The 18673-nt window shown below is 39.3% G+C and overlaps 1 protein-coding gene across 2 annotated transcripts in view; it reads right to left on the reverse strand.

Annotated features, from left to right (window-relative positions):
- Positions 1 to 1017: 1017 nt before the first annotated feature.
- lrch2 (leucine-rich repeats and calponin homology (CH) domain containing 2) overlaps positions 1018 to 18673 on the reverse strand; it is a 19056-nt gene continuing 1400 nt past the window's right edge. The window contains exons 2-21 of one of the 2 annotated variants that reach the window (XM_072446282.1): positions 11074 to 11218; positions 10781 to 10907; positions 10610 to 10715; positions 10095 to 10231; positions 9877 to 10007; positions 9424 to 9511; positions 9252 to 9348; positions 9032 to 9129; positions 8854 to 8921; positions 8564 to 8668; positions 8070 to 8138; positions 7880 to 7939; positions 7631 to 7679; positions 7406 to 7543; positions 7187 to 7234; positions 7043 to 7106; positions 4933 to 5045; positions 2247 to 2384; positions 2094 to 2171; positions 1018 to 1576 (exon numbers count right to left, since the gene is read on the reverse strand). In XM_072446282.1, the coding sequence (XP_072302383.1) occupies positions 1460 to 1576; positions 2094 to 2171; positions 2247 to 2384; positions 4933 to 5045; positions 7043 to 7106; positions 7187 to 7234; positions 7406 to 7543; positions 7631 to 7679; positions 7880 to 7939; positions 8070 to 8138; positions 8564 to 8668; positions 8854 to 8921; positions 9032 to 9129; positions 9252 to 9348; positions 9424 to 9511; positions 9877 to 10007; positions 10095 to 10231; positions 10610 to 10715; positions 10781 to 10907; positions 11074 to 11218 (1976 nt within the window). In that variant the 3' untranslated portion in view covers positions 1018 to 1459. The remainder of the gene's footprint in view (positions 1577 to 2093; positions 2172 to 2246; positions 2385 to 4932; positions 5046 to 7042; positions 7107 to 7186; positions 7235 to 7405; positions 7544 to 7630; positions 7680 to 7879; positions 7940 to 8069; positions 8139 to 8563; positions 8669 to 8853; positions 8922 to 9031; positions 9130 to 9251; positions 9349 to 9423; positions 9512 to 9876; positions 10008 to 10094; positions 10232 to 10609; positions 10716 to 10780; positions 10908 to 11073; positions 11219 to 18673) is intronic. The other variant, XM_072446283.1, reaches the window with a different exon arrangement.

Below are 18673 nucleotides of genomic sequence, written 5' to 3' on the forward strand. Positions count from 1 at the left end.
ACAATACACTGATCGTTTAACATTGCTAACAAACAAATTCAGATAAAACATGTGAGGGAATCCCAAAAAAGGAATGTTCTCCAGCTTGAAATTCATATACAAATCAACACGCACAATTATTTTATCCTAATATTACATTTTCTAAAGGTGAAGGTGTGGTGTGTTTTACGGTCTGTAGGTTACAATAAGGCAGCATTATTCCATCACATTGGAAGCCCAGTTTCTGGCACTATTTTCTTCAGTGTCACAAATTCTGTCATAATCAACAACAATATAGAATAGACTAAGTCATAGAAGCAAATGACAAATAATGCCACAAAAATCAAATCAAGCATCTTTAAGGCACAGTGCATCACAGTCAGATGTTTGGATCAGCAGTTGTAGCTACAGATACTCAAAAGTATTCAGAAAAAAACAACACAGAGGATAGTACTGTTAGTGAGAACTAAACTGAAAAGTTTATGTTCAAATTGTGACCACAGCCACTGATATTGGTAGTGATAACACAATTGACAACACGCATTCAATTTTCAATTTAATGCATGGCCAAAAGCGGCATAACTACAATTGAAAATGTAGTTTTCAAAGGAATTTTATGTAATTTCAATGTATTCCAAAATGTATTTTTTAATGTACACCGTAAAATTCATAGATATAAAACAAATTAACAAATAGATGAAAAAAAGAACATTCCCTGATTTAACTGTATCAGAAACAATCTACAGCATGGATCATGTCACTACAGTACAAGGTAAACCAGAGCAGTGTATGACCTTCTGTGCTATAAAAAATAATCTGAATGTTCAAAATTGAAGTTAAATGAGCACTGCAATAGTTTGGCCTCAGCTGTGCACATTGATCACAGTGATCAAATGCCATCCCCTCTGTGATAGATACAGGTTTGTACAGTACAGGACAAATAAATAATAGCAAGAGTCAAACCATATCTAATACAGTCCATGTTTGGCATTAGATTATTCTGAAACTGAAACTGTGAAAAATGTTGTGGTTTTTTTAGATGAAAAGTGTAAAAAACAAACAACCAGCAGAATCTTGTCAGTCCTTTCAGTTAGCGTTTGTGCCTCATGTCTTCACCACAGTGCAGTTCTGGCACTTGCAGGCTCAATAATCATTGAGCATTTTACAGGGATATACAGGTCTCATGTTACATTTCTCCCGTCAAAACAACCCTTTTCTGTGCACTTAAGAATTCCACACACACAAGCACACACAGATATGGCAAGTCCTAAAGCGGGACAGGGTACAGGAGAAAGTGTGTGCAGGACATGGACCTCGCTGACGTCATTTCAGAGACAGAGGAGAGTCGGATGTACTGAATCTGTCAGAAATAGTCTGCACGTCCGCACACCTCTGGGTCCTCACCAAAGGGCTCCCTGGACCCTCTCTATTGGGACAGGTGCTGTTAGGGCTTGGTCTAACTACAGCCATTCACTCAGTGTCATATAGCTGCCAGTCCGCTCCTTAGGGTGGGCAGATCCAATAAGGCCTGGACCGTAATCCCCACATTCACCATGCCACGTTCCTCCAGGATGTGATGGGGCAGGCACAGCTTGTCCTACACACCAAACCAGCAAATTTGTTTATTTTCAGGATAAAAATATGAAGAGACAATGTATTTTTATATTCCTATTGACAGTACTCAAACAATACAGACTTTCTTGAATTGTTGTGTTTTGTCAGGATTTTGTAGGATTAGCATGTGATTCAACTGTCAAAAATGATTGCTATATTTTCCGGACTATAAGTCGCACCTTTTTTCATAGTTTTGGCCGGAGTGCGACTTATACTTATATTTATACTTATATACTTCTACTCCAGAGCAACTTATATGTGATAGTATTTGTTATTTTCACACTTGCAACCGCATTTCATACTTACTTATGTTTTTTTCTTCTCTATTATGCATTTTTTGGCTGGTGCGACTTCTAGTCCGGAAAATACAGTAATACTACTAACAGACTATTGTATTCCCTGTCCTGTAATACTTCCAGATTACAAAGCAACAAACCCAGCCCCATTTTTATCTATAAGAATTTCCATTAGATATTGTTTTGACATTTTGTGCCGCTTACCTGTGGGACACCCAATTTTTTACAGGCATCCAGAAAGTTTTCCACATTCCTCCGGCACTTTGCCATACTGAGCTTTGGCTGAAAATGAAATCACAAATCCCGCCATAAGCATAGTGCAAAGGGTAAACAAAGACTACTGTAAATCACATTTACCACAGCAGGTGAGGGTACGTGAATGCTGACGACACAGCGAGGGCTGATGTGATTGGCCAAATGACAGAGAACGACCCCATCCATAAGAGCGGCACCCACATCATCAGGGAGGAGCACCTTCAGACGGCACTCAATGTTCTGGGAGCACAAAGAGAGCCAGTGATTTCTACACTGTGCAATGTCATGTACAAATTATGAGAAGAACAACTATTGTTATTTTATGGATTATTATATTAAGGTTTTGTGAGAGTGAATGCTCATCTGATCTGTGGAGTGTGGCCTGTTCTTTACCACAATGAACACATTTAACCGTGGACAAGAGACAATCTAACAGGACCACAATCTATAAAAGTACTTTACTATTGTCGGTGTAATCCCTCATTCGTCCAGGCGTGTTCCATAGTAGAAAAAGCTTCAGTTGTAGTCATCTGGACTCAGTTTTAAAAAATAGACGTTTCGACTCTCATCCAAGAGTCATTGTCAATAAAAGAATTTAGATCGAGAACTCCGATATTAATACTGTTCTGTGGTAAGACCCACCCATTGGGAGGAGCCTTCCTGAAGTAGAAAGAGTTGTTTGTTTCAACAGAAACTCCCCCCTTGTATCTACCGAGCTAGCCTATTCAGAATTTTAATGGGCTATTAGAATCCTCTTTGTCTTTGTGAGACCCTGGCTCAACCACCCTGAGTACCTGATTAGCATCTAAATGACCTGGTCCTGGTCCTCTACCTTTCCAGGGGTTCAGTATACCATTATAAATAACAGGAAGATTAAATCTTAGCCCTCCATTTCTGTTTAAAGAAGGTCTTTCTTTTTTAACAAAAATAGCTTCCTTGACTCCTCTTTCAAACCATCTTTTCTCCCTGCTTAAAACCTTCACCTCACCGTCTTCAAACGAGTGATTAGAGGCTTCAAGATGGAGATGCACGGCACTCTGAGGTCCTGAACTAGTATTTCTTCTGTGCTGATAAAGCCTCTTGTGTAGAGGCTGTTTCGTCTCACCTATGTACCGTTCTTTACAACTTTCTTCACTGCATTGGATCGAATAAACTACATTGCTCTGTTTTTGAGTCGGCAACTTGTCCTTAGGGTGAACCAGTTTTTGTCTTAAAGTGTTTCCTGGTTTAAAATAAACAGGGACTTCGTGTTGTCTAAAAATTCTCTGCAGTTTTTCCGACAGGCCAGACACATAAGGGATAGAAACACCCTTCCTTCTCTGTTCAGTTTCCCTTTTGTCCTGCTTCTTGGTTCTCTTCACTCTGTTGAGGGCCCAAGCGGGGTAACCACAGGCTGAGAGGGCATTTCGGACATGTTTTTCCTCTTTCTTCTTGCCCTCTGAGCTGGTGGGCACACCTTGAGCTCTGTGTTGTAAGGTTCTGATCACACCCAGCTTGTGCTGTAGTGGGTGGTTGGAGCCAAAGAGCAGATACTGGTCCGTGTGTGTAGGTTTCCTATATACTTCTATTTGGAGTTTCCCGTCCTCTCCTCTGATCGTGGAACAATCAAGAAAGGCCAAGCGATTCTCCTTAGGAGGAGAGGAGGGCAAGAAGAAAGAGGAAAAACATGTCCGAAATGCCCTCTCAGCCTGTGGTTACCCCGCTTGGGCCCTCAACAGAGTGAAGAGAACCAAGAAGCAGGACAAAAGGGAAACTGAACAGAGAAGGAAGGGTGTTTCTATCCCTTATGTGTCTGGCCTGTCGGAAAAACTGCAGAGAATTTTTAGACAACACGAAGTCCCTGTTTATTTTAAACCAGGAAACACTTTAAGACAAAAACTGGTTCACCCTAAGGACAAGTTGCCGACTCAAAAACAGAGCAATGTAGTTTATTCGATCCAATGCAGTGAAGAAAGCTGTAAAGAACGTTACATAGGTGAGACGAAACAGCCTCTACACAAGAGGCTCTATCAGCACAGAAGAAATACAAGTTCAGGACCTCAGAGTGCCGTGCATCTCCATCTTGAAGCCTCTAATCACTCGTTTGAAGACGGTGAGGTGAGGGTTTTAAGCAGGGAGAAAAGATGGTTTGAAAGAGGAGTTAAGGAAGCTATTTTTGTTAAAAAAGAAAGACCTTCTTTAAACAGAAATGGAGGGCTAAGATTTAATCTTCCTGTTATTTATAATGGTATACTGAACCCCTGGAAAGGTAGAGGACCAGGACCAGGACATTTAGATGCTAATCAGGTACTCAGGGTGGTTGAGCCAGGGTCTCACAAAGACAAAGAGGTTTCTAATAGCCCATTAAGATTCTGAATAGGCTAGCTCGGTAGATACAAGGGGGGAGTTTCTGTTGAAACAAACAACTCTTGCTACTTCAGGAAGGCTCCTCCCAATGGGCGGGTCTTACCACAGAACAGTATTAATATCAGAGTTCTCGATCTAAATTCTTTTATTGACAATGACTCTTGGATGAGAGTCGAAACGTCTATTTTTTTCAAACTGAGTCCAGATGACTACAACTGAAGCTTTTTTTACTATACTTTACTATTGTAAAACCTCATTTACATAAAAAAAGCTTTTACTTGATAGTTGGGTCTGGCATCCTGTTTTGTAATTGAAGAGACAAAAGGCCTAAACCTGTTGTGACCATATCACTCTATATAATTCAAAGAATGCTTAATGCAACAGAAGTGCTATAATAGCCTTGGGGATTTTTCGGAAATACTGAAGGATAAAGAAGTCTGACCTGCCGTAAGAGCGCTATCTGCTCCAGTTCCTCCCTCAGGTGCTCCATCTTCCTCCTCATGGTGAAACTCGGGTCATTCGACGATAACTCCTGTTTGCTTCCTCTGGTGAAAGCTGCAAGGTGCAAACAAGTACACTTTTCAAGAAACCAGGACAGTATGCCAGACAGGCAATTCTGAGAGAAAATACAATGATGAAAAATAAGTTGTTTGTTTTTGACCGATGAACATTGTTGTTCTGGAATTAAAAATGGATGAAGAAATCCAAGGAAAACAGAACGTTTTTTTGTGTGTTTCATTTTAGGAAGAAAATCTTTGCAGCAAAGAGGGAGTAAGTCCATCAGGTGCAAAGGTACAATCTTCCCTAAAAAGACTGTGCTGATTACAGTATTTTTACATAGATCTTCACATCACATGGGAAAGATTGTACCGGACAGTCTGCACCAGACACTAAGGGCCATATTTTGCCCCCAGAGGTAGCGTTAACGTGGGCGCAGCATTTTGTCACACCGGAGTGGAATTCTGAATAAGAGGTGTGATTATGCCAAGATATGATGTGGAGTAAAGCAACTTGAGGCCGTGGTCTGGTGCATTCTGTGAATGACCAGAATCGTAACTAATACACTTCAAAACTAGTGTACTGGAGTCGTGTTACTATCCCCACATGGACGAGATAATCATAATAAAACAACCTTCATGGGCATAAATAACACAAATTATAACTTGTAGAATAATTAATACAATAAAAAATGTTCTCCCACTCATGCAAACAGCGCAGCCGTTACGCACTTGGCTCATTAAGCTCTTTGCCGGACACCTCCACCTCCTGCATTGGAAACTTGTTACTTGTTACTGCGGTCTGGGCCTGACTGGACTGTACAGACTCATGAGCTCAGCTCAGAGAGGAATGTCCATTCACGAAACACATTCACACAAAATCCTTGTCCCAATTTGTGTAGAATTGGTCATTTTTTTCTAATTGGTCACATGTGCAGTGGAGAGAGGAGACCGTGTTCTTTGTATTTTAAGCTTTAAAATACATGTTTTATTACAATCAGTAACATTTTCGCAGATAAACGAGCCAAACGCGGAACTGAATTTAGACGTGCAAAATGCGAAAGAGGTGGGGAGAGGGGGAAAAAGAGGGAGCGTGCATAGAGCTGCGCGCTTGTCTCATCACTCGAAAAAAAATTCAGAATTTACAGTTTTGAGAATAAGAAAGTGTTTTATGTGTAATTTTAATTTACTCAGCCAATCAGAGCCTGGTTGACAGACAAAGAGTGTGAGAACAAAATTACATCATGACCGAGGGTCACGAACGAACTTTTCGCTTCTTATAAAGTGTGAATTGGCCTTAATACAGGTCATCGCAGCAGTCTGGAGGTGTGCGCTTCAGGATCACTCACTCCCGTGGCTCTGCTGCAGCCTGCCTTTGTTTATGCATCACAAGTTGAGTTTATAAGCAGAGATGTGTGTGCATTCTTAGTCTGGGTTTAGTCCGGACAATTGCCTGCATATGAGGCATGACAAACATCTCCCACAGGTGGTGCTTTGAAATGCCACAGTTATCAGTCATTGGATCAAAAACTATCACCACATATGGACCGGCACCATCCCACTCCAGAGGTCAGCAAAGGAGCAAAATAGCGCCCTGGCCCCACCCCCTGGAAAAGACTCCCGTTAACACTACCTCCGGGGGTAATAAATGGCCCTAAGTGTCTGTTATGATTGTAATGTCTCAAGATCTTTTTTTTTAGCAGTTTCTCACAAAGCACAAAGCTTCTTTCAGTAATTTCCCATCACACTGTTGTGTGACAAAAGGACAGATTGTTTCTTTTTATGCCGGCTTAACTTGAATGACGCGTGTTAGTTCCCTCCAATTCCAAAGAAGAGCAAATCTATCAGTCAGTCTCGCTCGAGGGCGAAGATAAACTTTCACACCCCGAAAGAATGTCGAGCAAGCACTACTACTAAATTGTACTGAATGAATGCACCAATGATATTCTATATCATTGGTGCATTCATTCAGTACAATTTAGTAGTAGTTATACAATACAATGTTTTTGAAAATAATATGCTTATCTTTTTCAATGTCATAAACAGTGAAATTACCTGATCTTGGCTTTAACCCAAACACAGTCAGAGTGGAGGTCACATCTGCATTGCACAAGCTCTCCTGCACACAAAAGGTATTAAACAACCACAACAACATGTAAATAACACACACTGAGCTACAGTTAATAATTAAATACTTACCTCACTGTCATCGTTGCCATTTTTTCTTGCATTTTGACACTTGTACTGCTGTAAATAATAATAATAGATGGTAAATACATGTTTATGAATTACTAATTCATATTACAATGGAGCATTATTATTAATTATAGCGTGGCCAACCAGTCAATAGAAAAATACAAGGCGAGTAGACCGGAGGTCCTCATAATATTTATTACCAAAATGTATTTTGGTGCATACCTTTAAATAGTCTTTTCTCAGGTACTTGCTTTTGCGGCGCTCATCGTTTTGGTTGAGGACTGGTGGCACGTTGGGCCATTTGGACTCAGGGTCACTATCTGTTTTCAGACTTCCATCAAAGGAGCAGGAAGTGGAGGGCTGACACAAAAGGCAAACAATATCAGAACGCTAAAAACTAACCAAGTCGGTATTCATTTATTTTTTATCGAGGGGTCCATGTTATACCTGCCCACTCAAAACAGATGATCCACTGGTTCCTTCATCAAGGGACGCGCTAAAAATATAAGGTAATTATGCAAACAAGCAAAGTTTTATACATATCTCTCTACATATACAGTAAAACAGTGAAGTGGTATTCTAAATTGTTCATTAGAAGCAAGAGGTGTGTTTGAAAATGCACTTTATAATGGCACACTTACTGGTTTATCAAAACTGGATCATATAATGTATAATAAAACAATAGATTGTTCAAACCTGCGTGCGGCTTGAATCGGCGGCCTGGCCTTGCTGCTGGAACCAGAGTGACTCAAGAATCTGCAAAAGTCAAAGAACGTACAGTAATGTAATTCTAAGTGTGGTCCAGTGGAGATTAGTAGTAGATATGGTTATATTTTAGTGTGTGTTAGGATTGTGTCTGTGTGTATTTCCCCAGTCCTGTCTCTACCTGTGGGCCCGGCCAGTCACTCTCCGCCTGTGGATAAGACTTTCTGCTCTGCAAATTAAGGAGCGCCTCCTTGTAGAGTAAAACACGATTATGGCAGCAGCAGAAAAAGATGGGAAAACAAGAGGGTTCATCAGACTCAGAAAGAGATTGAAAGAAAGCAATGATAGTAACAATCAACGAGACATGAGGACTATAACAGATGTGATTTATTTTAAATTAAATGTCCTTTGCATTCATGAAATAAGGGTACACCATTTATTAACAGGATTCTTAATCCTTTGTACAACCCTTTTAATTTAAGTTTAAAATTCCCTTCATGTTGTTGACCACATTCAAAGTATTACATGTGACAAAAGGAATATGAAGAAAGTAAATGAAGTAAAAATAGTAATTCTTGTGTTTTATTATTTACTGTGCATAGAAACGAAAGTACAGATAGAAGTAAAGCAGAGAGTAGCATCACATACTTTGGTGAACACTAATAAACCACACACCTGTTCTGTTGTTCCTGTTGTAAAAGTTGGACCGCGATCTTCCTCAAATCCAGAACTTCCTTCAAATCTTCATCCTCCTCCTCCACCAGCTGCTCTTTGTCTGAACTGCACCCAATTAGGCACCGAGCACATTCAGTACAGAAATGTATTGTGAGCAAACCCACATAATAAACCCCAAAATAGAAATGTTAAAATACAGCCTTGATATGAATCGGTTTTATAGTATTTGTAATGTAATTAAAATGTGACGATTACTTCTGAAGCTTCAAAAATACCATAAGGGAGCTCACCCTGATTCTTCTTTCCAGCTGTCTTTTTCTTTGCTTTGGTGAGACATGTTTAGGACTTTCTCCAATTCCTGAAACAAACAGCAGAGCTCTATCACTTCTTTTGTCTTTTAAGTCATGGAGCAGTGTGGTAGTTCAACAACCTTATTCATGTATTTATTTATAAAAGGGTCAAACTTGCCTTTATACAAGACAAATGACTGTTGGGGTGCCCATTGCTCTCTGAAAGAGCAGGATCGTCGTCCGGATTGGGCTCTATAAAGTCATAGAGATCCTGATCTGATAGAGGGAGGAAGCATCCGCGTTCACATAAACGTCAAAGTTAGGCACTTGATTCAATAAGGCCCTTTGTCTCTGTCTATTGCTTTCAAAGTCTAAAGGTGATACTTATTGTGGATAACCTTTGCAAGAGTCCATTTTGGAGAGCAGAGAGAGGGCATCAGCACGGGCTGTCTCTGAAATCTGGGAGTGAAGACTAACCGTGTCATCGTCTGATGGCTACAAGAAGAAACATCAGGCCAAGATCAAGTAACAAGTTTTCTTTTAAATCCATTTTAAGGTATGAAATCGGACCTCTGTCGTTGACAGTCTCTTGTCTCCGTTGTCACTACCAATTCCAGAGTCAGGCCCGTGGTTTTTACTAGGATAAAAATCTTCTATGCTGAAAACGGATAACACAAAATACATTTTATTTGAATATATTCATGTTTTATGTCTTGTTGTCGACTAAATTTATCTTTGTTACATGATGGACTGTGAGAAGTAACAAGGCAGATAAAAATACAAATAGACAATTTACTGTCAATCAATAAGAGTGCTAACTAAATCAAATTTAGCACGAAAGCTCCCTCCTTGAGCCAGAGACAGACTGGGCTGGTGAATGGACACTATCAGCAATAACTTTATGACACCATATTCATCACTAAATGTACCACCGTTTTGTTTCTTTATCTAGGCATCAAACACAAATAAAATCCATATAATTGGAGTATCATTTATCTAAAAATCCTAAATAACAGTCGGCACCTGTCTGTGAGGGGCTGTGGAAGGCAGCGCTTGCTCAGTGTGGGGAGATCTAACGTGTCGGGCTTCTTGTCCATGCGACATGCCTGGATGTTCAGGTACTTGAAAATGTGCACTTTGCCTTTGAGACAAATCTGAAAGATAAAATGCAAAATGCAAGTGAAGTTCACCATTTGACTAGAAAGAGCAATTCTTTGTAACCCTAACCCTTGAACACTCACTTGGGCAGGTGGGGACTGCATAGGGTTATTGTCTAAAATGATGTGCTGCAGTTGCCTGAGTTTCCTGTACACTGAAGGAATCTCTGTGATCTTATTGCAGGAAAAGTCAAGTCGGATCAGGGGCAGGTCTGCCAGCTCTGTGGACAAACAGCAGAAGTCAAATGAGCTGATATGACATGTAATAAAGGAGTTCCACTTTAAAACCATGGACAGTCAGCTGCATATCTGATGTAGGCCTACATCAGAAAACAGTTACTATTTGCATGTAACTCGACCTTGTGTTTTGAGCTATGAAAGAAAAAAAAAAACAGCCACACAATACTAAGCATCAACTAATTAACTATTCGAAAATAACAATTTAAATTGCATTATTGACAAATCCAGTGTAAAAATTAACAACTAAATAGTTGGTTTGAATGTGTCAACTGAAACAGTTTATGAAAAATATTAGCATAAACAGGATGTTTATTGTTGTCACATGGGACCACATTTAACAGGTATAGCATCAGACTGACCCTCTGGAAGCAAGTGAAGACAGTTCCTCCTGATGTTGAGTTCCCGTAAGGCCCGAAGCCTGCCGACCTGAGAGGGCAGTGCCTGGATCTCATTACAGCTAATGTCCTGAAGAGGGAGACCGAGAGTGAGAAACTTGAAATAATCCTTTTATATCAAATGATTGTACATACCAGCTCCATCAGGTCTTTAGCCTTGCCGATCTCTTCTGGAATGGACACCAGCTTATTGTTGCTCACAAGCAGGACTTTGAGTGGGAGGTTGAACAGGTATTTTGGCAAAAGTGATAGAAGGTTTCGACTGCAAAGAAACCCATATTGTATAGTTTCAATGGGTGCTAACTGAGGGCATTAGATATTGGTGTAAAAACAAACAACAACAAAACAAAAGGTAATTTATATTTGGTGTTTTTGTCTATTCCTTCAAGTTAATAAAATATAAAAATGAAGAGATTGCAGAGACTGACCTGATATCTAGATAGGTGAGCATCTGTAGGTTGATGATGGCTTCTGGGATACACTTGATGCAGTTGTGGTAGAGGCTGAGAGACTCCAGGGGTGCAAACAAACACACTTCAGGAGGGATATCTGTCAGGCGATTCTTAGACAGATCTACAGAACAAGAAAATAAAGACCTGTATTACACTGTAATGTCTGTCAAATGAAGCCTTTACATTAAGGCAGGAGAGCCCATACAACATCACCATACTACACGTCCTGGACCTGATTCCAACCGTTTTGTATTAGGCCGCTGTCATTGGCTCGAGCCATTCCATGGAATGGAATGCGACGAGTCTTTGTTCTTGCCTGGTTTCTTATTATTATTATTATTCATGGTCATTTTGCCACAACCTGGGCATTTTTTGACCCCCTGAACATCGATGAAAAGTCCCACATGGGGACATAGACGCGATCGGCTCGGCTCAGAAATAACATAAAACTCTTCATCTTTGGCCTAGGCACATGAAACTTGGAACATTGATAGAGCTCCCTGTGACGAGTAAAACGAACCTGGCAGCGTCGCAGTATAATAAACAGGAAGTCAGCCATGTTGAATCAAAGTGGCACTGCCACGATTGACTTTTTTTTTTTCAAAATCGTACTTGTCTTAGGTTTTTTGTCCGATCGAGCTCAAAACAACACTTTTTGCATCTAAAGACATTAAATTTGAATAAATAAATATATATTTATATATAATAAAATTGATATTCCATACGGTCTCTTAATTTCTTGTTTTTTCAAAGACAAGTCACACCTAATAGAATTGATCTACGGAGCTCATATTTCACTCACTAATGCGTTTTTATGGTCTGATTGGAAATAATGAATACCCATGTAACAAATTTACTCTATTGCGCCCCCTACACATTGTATGAAAAACTCAGCATTGTCTGATTTGTTTGAAACTCATGGATTATATTCTTTTTCGCCATGATAGCATTACAGATATTGTGTATTTTCACAATTGGCCAGCAGAAGCGCAATGAATGCTTTCACTTCCTCTTTTAGTTTGATGGGACATTTCCTCTCGCGCAGCATTATTATTCTTTAGAGTAACCGCCATAAAACAACAACAACAACAACAACAACAACATTATTCTTTAGACTTTATTCTTTAAGACTTTATTCTTTAGACTTTATTCTTTAGACTTTATTCTTTAGACTTTATTCTTTAGACTTTATTCTTTAGACTTTATTCTTTAGACTTTATTCTTTCTGCCACAACTTTTTTGTATTTTTGAACCCTGAACATCAAAGAAAAGTCCCGGGTCACCAAGGCTCTCTCTCTTTCTCCCTGCTCAAATCTGCGTTCAGCACGATCTTGCAATTTGTCAGGACAAACAACTACAATCACAAACTATGCAATCATCAACTGTGAATTACTGAGCGTCGTTTGGTATGCCGCAAAACGCAGCAGAAAACATGGACGGGCGGGAAGGCGGTCGCGCGGGAGGCAAGAGCCATCATCGCTGCTACCGCGGCGTTAATTAGTATTGATTTTATTAGGAGGGGCAAGTTATATGGGTTTAACAGTAGGTAAAGGCCAAGGGGTCTATATAGTTGTTACATTTAAGTAAAATGTGAGAATTCTATTATAACCAACTTTATATGCAATATACAGTACATAGCTATTCAAATTGAACAAATGAGATGATAGTCAAAACATGTCAGCTGTTGAAGCACACTATCGTTTGTCATCTATGTGAGAGATATAAGCAGGGAATACAAATCATGTGGAGGCCAATACAGTAAGCCTTACAAATAACAGAGAAGATAGTCACCATAAGATCTATGTAAAGGCGTCTTACAATGTGCATGATCAGAGTCAAACATGTATTGATCGAGAGTGTGTGTTTGTGTGTGTTGGTGCTTGTGTGTTCGCGTGTGCATGTGTGTGTTTGTGTGTGTGTGTGTGTGTGTGTGTGTGTGAGAGCGTGTGTGTGTGTGTGAGAGCGTGTGTGTGTGTGTTCGTGTGTGCATGTGTGTTTGTGCGTGCTTGTGTGTGTGTGTGTGTGTGTGTGTGTGTGTGTGTGTGAGAGCGTGTGTGTGTGTGTGAGAGCGTGTGTGTGTGTGTGTGTTCGTGTGTGCATGTGTGTTTGTGCGTGCTTGTGTGTGTGTGTGTGTGTGTGTGTGAGAGCGTGTGTGTGTGTGAGAGCGTGTGTGTGTGTGTGTGTTCGTGTGTGCATGTGTGTTTGTGCGTGCTTGTGTGTGTGTGTGTTTGCGTGTGTGTGCGTGTGAGTGCGTGTGAGTGCGTGCATAATGATCCTGTCTTCTGGATTATCTCTAGAGGACACAGTGATTAGGGGCCAATGAGTGGAGCTGAACCGTCCCAGATAAAGACTTTAAATTATGATGTCAATGAAAAGGTGCACCCATTTGGCCCTAGGGTGACCACTGTGCACCCCCAATGCTAAATGTAAGTAATTACAACTCCCTTTGTTGACCAAATATAGGCTAATTCATAGAATTCACCCACTCATCTCGTAACTTAATAATAACTATGGTAATTCAATTTTTTATTATTTAAATGATATTTCAAAGTCAGATCACAAATTTGAGGTCATGGACATTTTCTGCGGGAAATAACATTGGGCCAGTCCCTATGTTTTGACCCTGCAGTGAGTTGAAAGCAGAAGCACAGAATCCAAATGTTAAAAGAAACTGAATGTACCGCACAGGGAAAGACCAAAGCCGAGGCCACAGACAATAGTTGTTCCCCATTAAGAGTAAATACAGCCAGTCCCTCAGGCTTTAGACCCAGCTGCAGTTCGACTACACCCCGCTTCCCCCTCTCAACCGCCCCTCAACTGGGACCAGTCCTGCTCAGTGGAGTCAGAGGGTCGATGGAGCAGGGGGTGGGTGAGCCAGTCATTTTCAGCCTGTCACTTCACATGCTTCTCGCCTGCTCCCCTCCATCCCAGGCCCAAACCACCATCTGCGAGGTACAGCGGGCCTCATCCACCTGCCACTCGTCCCCCTGAGCCCTGGTCTATTCAACACTCATTCATCTCTCACATTTGTCTTATAAATGTTGTCACTCCATTGGTCTCCCATCCAAGTACTAACCAGGATTAGCGTCCGAGATTTGACGAGATCAGGCTTTGAGAAATTTGTATGGTATTTTTTTACAGTAATTTGTGTATTCTCTGAGCTCTGGTCAGTATTATTATCGCAGTGTTTTTGCGAGAATAAAAAAGAGCACGCAGGACAATAGGGACTCATATGGTTTAAATGTAATGAAGTCCAAATACATGGCTGGAATTATACTCAATTAAAAGTACATGTCTTACAGATTACCACAATTACAGCCAAAAAATACTAAATTCAAAACCCTCAGGGTCACTCTACAGAACAGATTAAAATGGACAATGTTTTTTATGCACCCCTGATGGGAAAAATAATCATCATAAAAAACTGTTTAATATATTTCTCATTGAGAATACACGTTGTTGATTATGTCATTTTCAGCTCTGCCTGCTGGATGCTCCTTTTAACAAGTTTACAGGATATAGTGTAGTTTTCTAATTGGGTTTTGAGAATCAGCTCTTCTAATATAAAAGAGGGGCTGCCCATGGCGGAACCTTTCAAAGGCATTAGCGCCATTATCCCATCCAGAAAAGCTTAAAGCTCATAATACACTGTATGGGGGTCAACAAATCACTGGCCCACATTTTGACGTTCAGAAATGTGATGAAGAGGACCAGGCCTGTGCAAACACAGATGACCTGGAGTCAGCTGTATTTGCTAAGCTCCACATACTCACACATCAGTGACACGGCTGTCCAGCACAGACAGAATGCACAGAATCACTTTGTGTTTTGAGAAGCAGAAGCTGTAATCTGAAACTGTACACTGCAGACACCTACTGAGTGATGAGCCATTTCTGCTTACTGTAAACAGTGGTGGAAAAACAGGAAGGCGCACCACCATGGATTAGTCTTCAGTTTAATGATTTGATTATTAAGTTAACACAGTTAATCTAGGCTCACTTTATTACAATGTGGCAGCAGAATTCTGACATGCATATGCTGTATTCTAAACGCTTTTATAGTTGTATATTCATTTTATAAATCCTGAAATCTTTGCACAATGAAAATGTTATTAAGGCTTGTAAGGGAAAGTCTTTATATTTTCCTTTTTTTGTAAATTGTAATACAAAATTGGCTACTCATGAACACTTCCTAAGCACTTTGCACTCACTGTTCACTTTTTATTGCACTACATACTTTATTTTATGTACATATCATGACTATTTTTAACTCTACTTACCTATTTTTAATACCCGGTAGTTATTTATTTCGTTTTTGTATTAATTGTTCAGTGTTTGATGTTTGTGTTGCACCGAACTGCCAGGACAAGTTCCTATGTCCGTGAATCCTGTTCATTGACAAATGGCAATAAACTTTATTCTGATTCTGATTCTGATGTTTTAAATCCAATGAAATTATACTTCAAATGAAATTAATTAAAAGTAATTAACAATGAGAAACAGAAAACAGGAACTCATGTTCAGCTATGTTTCTATGGCAGACAGCATGAAGAATGCTGACAGACATGGGTCAAATGTAGAGGAACTTCATGTTCATTATTCAGTTACAATAATGTTTATGAAGGAAACAAAAGAGAAAGTAGTTCTACTTTACAGTTGCAAGTGAGAAGCACATGAGGCTAAAACAGTAATAGTGGTAACTCTGATGCAGATTATAAGCAGAGATGATGGATCAGAGGAGTACTTCCTGGAGTAAACATCAAATAACAGTGTGAGCTCTGAAGGCCGAGTTGTTCAAAGGTGCACGATTATTGCAGCACAGACCAACATGTTTTAGTTTTTCCTGTTGTCGTATATTAACATATGAAAGTAAACAAAACAGAAATAAAATCACATTAAAAAGAAAGGGGTCTAAACATGAAATGCATAAGATCCCTGTTTACTACCAGTGTAACTAAACCACCGATAGTTACTGTATTAAAATACCGGTAATGGAGATTTTATTTGAGTTTCTGTGGCAGATTATTTGTTACATTTTATTAAACCCTAATAAGGTAGACTAATCTTTAGTAGCTACACTCGCTGTAAGAAGTGACAGGAAAAAGCTTGGGAGGACAAGGTCAGAAGGAGACAGACTTTTTCGTAAGAATCTGAAGGGTTGGACAAGATCCTGTTACATTTACTCAGCAAACATCATTAACATTCCTAACAGACGATGATGCAACTGGATGTCTATTCAGGACTTAAGTTGTTTCCACTAACAAATCCTAACAATATGTCAGGTTAACGTCACAGTCAAATATACAAATATTGCACGTTCTAGTCATGTTTGTCACAAAGATTCATTTCATTGAATTTCATTTCATGTGAAGCCAGAAGAATAGCTATTATAACAAAGTGATTTCTCTCTTGCAACAGCCCGTCTGCCCTGTCTTGTTTAAACTTGTATTCACAGTTCACACATCAGGATGAATTTAGATATTACTGTATGCCAAGTCGGTACACTCAAATTCATAACAAACAACGACCGACCAGATGATTGATGGAATAACATTAGAAACTCTACAATGCAGAGTACTGTTACCCCAAAAGGACAAATATATACAGAGTAGAATATAAAACCATGTTCATGTTGCTGCTTGTTCAAACCAACAACAAGATGAACCTGTATTAAATTCTGTTGGAATTTTAGAGGTGATTAAACCGTGGTAACATTCAGATGGTGGGAAAACTTTTCTTCTTTGACCTACCTACCAAGATAAATATCTTACAGTAAAATATCTGTATTCAAGTATTTATCTCTATTATGAAGAACACAAATATGAAATAACATGCTTGAATATCTTGATGTACATATACATCAATTATAATATATACATTATAATTCATAGCATATCCCATGTTAGGAGATCTTTAAATTCTTATTATTAACTCATCAGTGTTCTAAAAATGGCAAACTCGATTCTAATAAGAAAAGGCCCGATACACAATGCCTGATTTCAACAGCACAATGACAATTTAAAAGAATAATAGAATGTAATTTTCAACACAAGATCATTTTTACTTCTTTGGAGTTATGATGTGATCTTATACTAGTTCTGATAAAAGACAATTCTATAACAAAAAAGGTCCAATTTAGTCAAAATGTGTAATTTAGTGCAGTGCTTGTTAAAATGAGTGACTTTCAACATTAGTTTTTACTATCGAGTAGTATATGGGTATTAATCTATAGTAAACTCTAGAAATGATAAAGTTAAAACTCAAATTGAAGAAACCAAAACGTAGTTCCCTGGATTAGTGACATGGTAGGGATATCCCAATGTCACATTTTACTGTAACGATTGTGAGAAAAAACATTGTGTAAAATCTTGTCTAGCACATGACTATTTCTCAAGTTTCTGACAAGCTTTATGAAATTGAGCAGTCTGAATGACAAAATAAAGACAATGTGACAAAAACAGCAAGATAAAACATTACTTTAAATTTAGATGTATTTTTAAACTACAGACTATAAATTAAAACCACTTAAGTTTGCTTCTAAAATAGTCACGATTTTAATTTTTTTCATTTATATTGTGACCTAAATAATCACGATTATCGATTGACCAAATTATCTTGACATCCCTATATGATGACAGGCTGAACTTAAAGATCTGTCCATGTTTTTCTTTCCAGGGTATGGACCAGCAGCACTAAAAGCTCTGCAATTTCCCATGAGAACTCAATGTGACCAAAGCCAAACTGCCAGTGGGACAGTGCAAACAGACACCAACGTGAGAGTAGGCATCGTCTTATTAGTCACACAAGGAGCAGTAAAAGGATTCGTGTAGTGTAATGTAATTAAAATGTGTACAGAAATAGTAGTCTCATAGTTAATTACTAATCACTACTTAAATATCATGACAGTAATCATGCGTTGTGAGTTTGAATCCCGGCTCCGACAGGTTATCAAATGTCCTCCCTTCACCCATCCCCATTTCAGGCTGAACTGCCCTGTCTAATAAAGCTTTTAAGCCAAAAAAAGGACTCAATTACAAGAGAAGTGCTGCCAGTATCTACTCAAAAAGTACCATCCCCCCAAACATCTATCGACTACAGTAAATTGAATAGTTACAGAATCACTTTCTGTATAACATTGACATTGGAAGGTGTCACATCTCCCTTTGCACGTGCAACAAGGTGAGACTTCCCTCTGGCACATCTTTGGAAACACCATAGTGAGGACAGAAAATGCACTAGCCATGGTGCAGAGGAGCAAGATGGAAAAGAGAGTCTAATGTATGCTTATTCTTTGTGATTTTGAAGAGGGCGTCTGTCTGATGTACTATGCAATAATCATGACAGATCTAGGCAGACTTTCCTTTAAAGAGACGTGGTCATGTGGCAACGACTTGCACATTCGCAGTGGTCCAGAAATAGTTCACATTCACTTCCTGTCTTATCCATTTCCCCTTGAAAGGCTTCAACAATACCAGTACTCTTGAGAACAATAAAGGTAATATGAAGACATATCAAGATCCAGTAGTATCAGCCTTACTATATGAGATTTGGGATTTTATAACTGCAACTTGGAACAT

The sequence above is a fragment of the Eucyclogobius newberryi genome, unplaced genomic scaffold (assembly GCF_026437365.1).
Source record: "Eucyclogobius newberryi isolate DKJ021-1_F unplaced genomic scaffold, fEucNew1.0.hap1 SCAF_15, whole genome shotgun sequence".
In the NCBI taxonomy this organism is placed as follows: Eukaryota; Metazoa; Chordata; class Actinopteri; order Gobiiformes; family Gobiidae; genus Eucyclogobius; species Eucyclogobius newberryi.